At 33.3% G+C, this 7392-nt stretch overlaps 1 protein-coding gene across 1 annotated transcript; it reads left to right on the forward strand.

Annotated features, from left to right (window-relative positions):
• The first annotated feature begins 1810 nt into the window (after nt 1–1810).
• LOC107419913 (pentatricopeptide repeat-containing protein At2g34400) lies at nt 1811–6920 on the forward strand. The gene is made up of 4 exons (XM_048467533.2): nt 1811–2782; nt 3848–5178; nt 5672–5714; nt 6566–6920. Exons 1-2 carry the CDS (start codon nt 1905–1907, stop codon nt 4797–4799), a joined length of 1830 nt encoding a protein of 609 aa, XP_048323490.2. The 5' UTR covers nt 1811–1904; the 3' UTR covers nt 4800–5178; nt 5672–5714; nt 6566–6920.
• The last annotated feature ends 472 nt before the right edge of the window (nt 6921–7392 follow it).

Below are 7392 nucleotides of genomic sequence, written 5' to 3' on the forward strand. Positions count from 1 at the left end.
TATAATCATCACAACACCATAAATTAAGAAGGGCTGCAGGCCAAATGAATTTTATTAATATATATATATATATATGTATATATGTTTGGTAAATTTGATTTGGACAAATAAAAGTGTGACACATCATAGATTAGAAGGAGAAAGAGCTTCTCCATAGTGATGATGTGGAAGAAGCAAGTATATAATCAATTTCCAAAAGAAATTAATAGTTAATAAATGAAAATTAATTGGGTCCGACTAATAGTCATACTCATAGGAAGAATAGGAGTAATATTGGCAATAGCATTCCTACTCCTATTGCTATTGTAATATATATATATTTATATATATATATACAGCATTATGAATAAAAACCTACCTCCTCACTTGCTTTCTCACTGGTATTTCTTTAATTCTTTTTTCCTTTTGTGTTGCTATATACAAACAGTGAGAGGAATTAAATTAGGGAAGATGGAGAGGAAGGAAGAAATCCTTCACATTGTACTGTTCTTCATAGTCTATTTCGCTTTCCTATTTCTGTTATAAATTATTTCTATTTCACCCTGCGAATTTTACGACTGTTATGAATGTTGTAACGAGGGCAGGAACGAAACTGAAGCTGAGCCTCCCAACGCTGTGCCTACGGTAACTATTCCATCCATTCAAAGACGTCTTCACTGGCAGGATATCCTTGACCTTCTTGAAAGTGGAAGAGGACTAGGAGGACAAGAAGTTACTAAAACTACCACTAATAACTAGTAAAACTTGCACGGCGGCGGTGGCGATGGGGGTTGCGGTTGTGGTACTGGCTCATCGAAGTTTATACAAATTTTGTAAATAGAAGGAAACAATTCTTTTTCTTTTCCTTTTTCTTTTTTGTTTTTGGTGTCTTACTATTGGATTCTTCAGTGTTCATGCATAAATGTCTTGTAGAGGATCTTCTAATTAAGATTGTATTTTGAGGATTATATTAATCCATTCAAATTTGAATTCGTGGGACTCATTGTAAATTGCTCTTTCAATAATTATCTTTTAACAATTATTTTATTTACCTTTTTTATTCTCTATTTGTTTTTTCTATTAATTTTATTTTTATGACATGCATTAACTTCTTTGATTATAATATGTTTTCCTTCCATGCATACAAAAACCAGCGTAATTTCCTTTTTTTTTTTTTTTTTTTTTTTTGGGCACTACTTTTCTTTTAAATCATAGAAACTTTATATAAGATGATTGTTGTTTGTGAATGGACTTGTTGGTCCTATTTTGAAGGGTGAAATCCAGATGACTTAATAAACTTAATCCATTCATCTAATAAATTGTGAGAGAAAATTATAAGGCAAATAACTAAAAACAATTTAATCAAAAAATTGTTGAAGGTGCAATGGCTTTGTAAATAAATATGGAAAAATAAAAGATTATAGAAAAAAAAAATTCTACATGATGTAATACTTATTGCAAAAAATATGCATATATAGATACGCAGACGAATTTTTCAATCAAACATATGTCTTTTTAGCATGACAAACTAAAGCATTATATCAAAATTTTTTCTATCAGTTTTTTAATATATTTAAACTATTGTTGAAGCAAATTTTCTACTATTTTCTATTACACATTTTCAAAACCGTAAAAGAAGGTGATGAAAGCCGTTAATAATTTTATAAAAAATAAATGAAATTTTAAAATGGGCTTTGGTTAATTGGCCCATAAGGCAAAGGTAAAAATAATGCCCAGCAACTTCGAAGTGAATTTGCCACAAAAAAATAACAAGCTTCTAAGTGAATTTAACTGCAAAAGGAAATAGGAGCGTTACAATTTATTTATTTATTTATTTATTTTTATTATTTTAATAACGAACTTTGGTTCAAAATTTTTGTTGTACACAGTAGTTTGCAGCCCGAGTGAAAGGCCTTTGGAAAACTATGTTTGGAACAAAATTGCGACCACCGCGCTTTATTTCCCGCCATCTCCGCCATGTGAACATCTCTGAGAAGCTGCTACTCCTCTTGAAAGAATGCGCATCCACCAACCAACTGCAACAGGTTCACACCCAAATGCTCGTAAACTGCATTGACAAACCCAATTTCCTTCTCCCCAAAATCATTGACCTCAAAGACTACAACTACGCTTCCCTTCTCTTCTCCAATATACCCCAACCCGATGACTACGCTTTCAACGTCATGATCCGTGGTCTCACCACTACATGGCACAATTACCCTCTTGCTCTTCAATTCTATTACCACATGAAGTTTTTAGGCCTCAGGCCTAATAATTTCACATACCCATTTCTTTTCATCTCCTGTGCGAACCTTTTGGCGATGAATCATGGACGGGCGGCTCACTCTTCGGTGTTTAAGATTGGGTTGGATAGTGATGGACATGTGAGTCACTCTTTGATCACCATGTACGCAAGGTATGGTGAATTGGGTTGTGCACGGAAACTGTTCGATGAAATTAGTGTGAGGGATTTGGTTTCGTGGAATTCGATGATTTCAGGGTATTCAAAGATGGGTTATGCGCAGAATGCAGTTGGGTTGTTTAGGGAAATGAGGGATGCTGGTTTTGAGCCTGATGAAACGAGTTTGGTGAGTGTTCTTGGGGCTTGTGGGGACTTGGGGGATTTGAGTTTTGGGAGGAGTTTGGAGGAGTTTGTTGTCGAAAATAAGATGGAGATTAATTCACATTTGGGGTCTGCATTGATCGGTATGTATGGAAAGTGTGGTGATTTGCTTTCTGCAAGGAGAGTTTTTGACAGTATGAACAGAAAAGATCGTGTAACTTGGAATGCCATGATTACAGGGCAAGTCATTCTTCCTTTATACTTAATGTTGTGCATGTGCTTTACATTCAAAACAATCACTTATAATGATAATTTTAATCACACTAATACTGCAAATATAGCTTTATTTTTATAGTTATTGTTATAAATACTAAGCAATTTGAAAATTTTAATCATCTTTAAGTAGACCATAAGAAAATACTTTCTTAAATAGTCTTTGATGCTGGGTGATATTCTAATTGTATTACTGAAGAAGCAATACTTACAATAACAAGGAACATATTGTTGTTGGATGATGATGGTAGTGATATTTGATAATTTAAATATTCACATTTTTTTTTTTTGACAGTTTTTTTTCAAGAAAAACCATGCAAAAGGCTTATATTCTCATGATTGCCTTTGCACTATGTTTATGTAAGAATCGTTAGCTACCCTCACATGAAAGTTTTTTTTAGTACCTTTTCCCAGATGACCAGCTATTTTTGAAGTGGCTGTTCATGCAACTGTGCATTGTCCCTGTCATTTATTGCTAGTATAATGCATTGCATAATGTGATTGATTCCAGCAAGTTATTGATGTTGGAATCAGTTATCTTGTAAAAATTTACTATAGAAGAATTTTGCCTTTTTCCCATTCTTTCTTTTTCTCTTTTTCTCTGTGGGAGAAAAAAAAAAAAAATAATCAGAGATAGAAAAGTTCTATGAATGCAACATGCATATTTTACAAATTAATTCTAAGTTTTGTTAACTTGATATATAGAGTCAGATGCACTTGCTAATTTGCTTGAGGAATTTATTTGAACTTATTGTGGTATTAGAGTTTGGTTGTCTGTACTCTTGTTATTGGATGAACTCCTATGCAAGAAGAGGGAGAATTGTGTCAGCTTTGATATACATAGTTATCACATGAGGATAGTTTTACATATCTGATTGTGTTATCTGTATATGCACAGTTCGGCCTATTTTTTTAACAATTTAAAGTTTGGGATTGTTGTAATTTGGCATTACTACTAAATTCTAGGTAAATTAAATGCATTAACTAAGTTAATGTAAATCTAACTTGGTTTATTCTTTTTATACATGACAGGTATGCTCAAAATGGTATGTCAGATGAAGCAATCATGCTGTTTGATGGCATGAAAGAGGCAGGTGTTGATATAGATAAAATCACATTGGTTGGAGTGCTGTCTGCATGTGCTTCAGTTGGGGCTTTAGATGTGGGAATATGGATTGATAAGTTTGCATCACAAAGAGGCTTACAACATGATGTCTATGTTGCTACTGCATTAACCGATATGTATGCTAAGTGTGGTTGCTTAGACAATGCACTGAGGGTTTTTGAAGACATGCCCCTGAAAAATGAAGTCTCTTGGAATGCCATGATATCTGCCCTTGCTTTCCATGGGAGAGCCATGGAAGCCATATCCCTATTTAAACGCATGATTAAGGAGGATGGGGCTGCCAGGCCGAATGACATTACATTTGTAGGACTGCTTTCTGCCTGTGTGCATGTTGGGTTGGTTGATGAAGGTCGACGATTATTTAATTCGATGAGCTCTACATTTAGATTGGTTCCAAAAATAGAGCATTATTCTTGCATGGTTGATCTTTTGGCACGTGCAGGACTTATACATGAAGCTTGGGACTTCATTGAGAAAATGCCTGAAAAACCAGATGAAGTTGTCCTTGGGGCATTGCTTGCTGCCTGTCATAAATGCAGAAATGTTGATGTCACAGAGCGGGTAACACAGCTTCTTCTGGAGTTGGAGCCTTCGAACTCTGGAAATTATGTTATATCATCAAAGATATATGCAAATTTAAAAAAGTGGGATGACTCGGCAAGAATGAGAGTGTTGATGAGACAGAGGGGTGTCATTAAGACTCCTGGTTGTAGCTGGGTTGAGGTTGAAAATCATATTCATGAGTTTCATGCTGGAGATGGTTTACACCATAGTCCACTGGAGATTCACCAAGTATTTAGATTGTTGAATGAGGATATGAAGAGGGAAGGTTATGTTCCAAATATTAATTTTTTGTAAAACATACTATTACAAAAGTGGTTCTGCACCCCATAGTTGTAAACCAAGCTTCTTGGAATCTTTTTTGTCTCCGGGTTAGTATATTGAAATATGTATCATAATATGTTCAAAAATTTTTAAGGAAGGGGGAAGGTTTCAAGTATAAGGACTATTGTTGACTTATTATACAATACGATATTGGTGATTACTTTTAGGCCAACATTATCTTCAATTTACCCGAATATTATTGACAGAAGTGGTGCTTTAGTGATGAAGTATATGGATAGATCCCACAGAGTTAAATAATAACTGGTGCAGTAGCACTGTAAGTGAGAAATTACTTGGGGAGACAGTCGACCAGTCCTACTTAAATGTGATGGCTACCTTAGATCAAAAGAAGGTACTTATCTACCTCAGATAGCAAAATTTGCTTTTAGTTACTGATTGTAGTTAACATTAAACATTTTTGCAATTGCTAAGTTTTTTATCATCGGCCTACAGTAAGGTTGTAATTTTTACTAAAACTAGAGTTGTGTTAGGGTATGATTTCAGTAGTTTACACCTCTATTGTTCATATAGTCTTTCATTGGCAAAACCAAAAGTAGTGCTTTTTTGCTGGTTAGAGTTAGTGATGCCTATCTCTTTGGTTCTGCTATTTCTTACATTAAAGAAAATTTTCTTTGAGAAAAAAAATGCAAGTATCCTCTAGTTTCTAATTATGTGTATATTGAAGCATTGTGCTTTCCTGTAGGATTGTGTTTGATGCTATTCTAGCATTTATAATATGTATATATATGTATATGAAAATTTTTTATAATGGATGTCACTGCCTAGCAGAAAATTTTCATTATTATTAACAATGTGTAAGAAGCTAATTTTTACGATTATTGCAGGTGTCAGCTGTGGATAAAGCAAAAAGGCAACTTAATACCAACGGTTAGATATTTCTTTTCTGGATCAAGTTGCTACCTATTTGGAATCAATTGCAAATCTCTGAGTTAAATATTGATTAAAATGACAACAGCACCAAGTAGAAAATACACAATGTTTCATTTACTTTTTGTTGATCATCCCATTGTTCTTCACATAAAAGCATTTTTTTTTTTTTTTCCCGGTTACATACCTATTGGTAACATTTTTATAGGAGCTGAAGATAATCTTATTGACTGAGACATGATATAGATAGAAAAGAAAAAAGCTTTTGTTGTATACATATGGAAAATAAATTGAAGCAATGCCTCCTCTTTTAAACTTGCATTCCCTTTACCTGTTTGGAGTTTTTGTAACTCTACACCAGAGCCGTCTCAATCTTTCTCTTTTCTTCACATTTTTTATGTTACATGTCCTGCTTGTGCATTAGTTTGGCCATCAGGGTTCAGGATACAATGTAAATATGGAATATTCACACTAGACCCACTTCATATTTTATTTTATTTCATTTATTTATTTATTTATTTTTTTGTGGGGTTCAGTGTATTCTCACTAGAATTTGACCATTTCATCGGTGTCATATGGAATTTGGTTGACACCAAATTCCATTTGGAACTTGGTTGATGCCAAATTCCATTTGGAATGTGATTCATCATCCAATCCTTTCTCAAATTCTCAAATTGACTTTTTTTTTTTTGGGTCGGCTTTTTATGTTGGATGATTTTATCTTTTACACTGGGCATAATTTGTGGATTAAGTTGGTCTATCTCAAATTTTTGAGGTTATAATCTTCAATTGAATTGATCTTGAAAGTTATTATATGAAGTGACATCATTTATTTATTTTTTGATGAACAGTGACCATTTCATTAGATGAACAGTGGAGAGGAATAAGGATTTATTTACTGTGCGGAACAGAGAAGGGAACAAAAAGACACGATTGGCTGCATGTTCCGATTTGTATTATAAATTTATAGCAAGAAAAAATACATGGGGCCACACCATGACATTTTTTGTTCATCTTTTTTTTTTTTAACATTAGCTTTGATTATGATTTAATTTCTTAGTTTTTTTAAAATAAAATTTATGATTTTTTTTAAAAAAAAAATTATCAATAAATTCTAGTAAAATGGGCAACTGGTATAGTTTGTTCTACAGTTTGTCCTTGTGAGGCTTTTTACTTCAATCCAAGTTTGTATACATGTTTGACGTCTCTTTCATTATTTATTTATTTATTATAATAATTGTCATAATTATTTATTGCTAAAAAGTGTCTCATAACATTTCAAGCGTTGTAAGATGAAAGGGGGTGGCCGAATGGGGCTCCAATTTCCGTAGGCACCGAGAAGAGATCGAATCCTAAAAAGGATATCATTATCAAGTTTTGATTCTAAAACCTGAATTATTATATTCAAAAGCTCATTATGCTTTTAGTCTTAAGTATACAATGAGCCTCTTTTTCGTTGATATTATGATCTATATGCCTTTGTCTTTTTACAGGGAGAGGTGGTCGAGATTAGAATAGAAGGTGAAGTTTTGCTTGGTGGCTCTATCAATTCTTAGAAAAGTTAATGGATTTGAAAATATGATAATCGAAGATGGAAATCACAATAAGATTGGGCACAAAATAAAGTCACATCACATGCATTGTTTATTCTCATTTAGTTAATTTGCCTCAAGTTTGG

Source organism: Ziziphus jujuba, chromosome 1, assembly GCF_031755915.1.
Source record: "Ziziphus jujuba cultivar Dongzao chromosome 1, ASM3175591v1".
Classification (NCBI taxonomy): Eukaryota; Viridiplantae; Streptophyta; class Magnoliopsida; order Rosales; family Rhamnaceae; genus Ziziphus; species Ziziphus jujuba.

Bases quoted from the DNA above. Each gene is read 5' to 3' on its own strand.
- LOC107419913 (XM_048467533.2), top strand. From the start codon at position 1,905: ATGTTTGGAACAAAATTGCGACCACCGCGCTTTATTTCCCGCCATCTC. The intron at 2,783-3,847 runs GCAAGTCATTCT...TATACATGACAG, and splicing joins TGGAATGCCATGATTACAGG to GTATGCTCAAAATGGTATGT.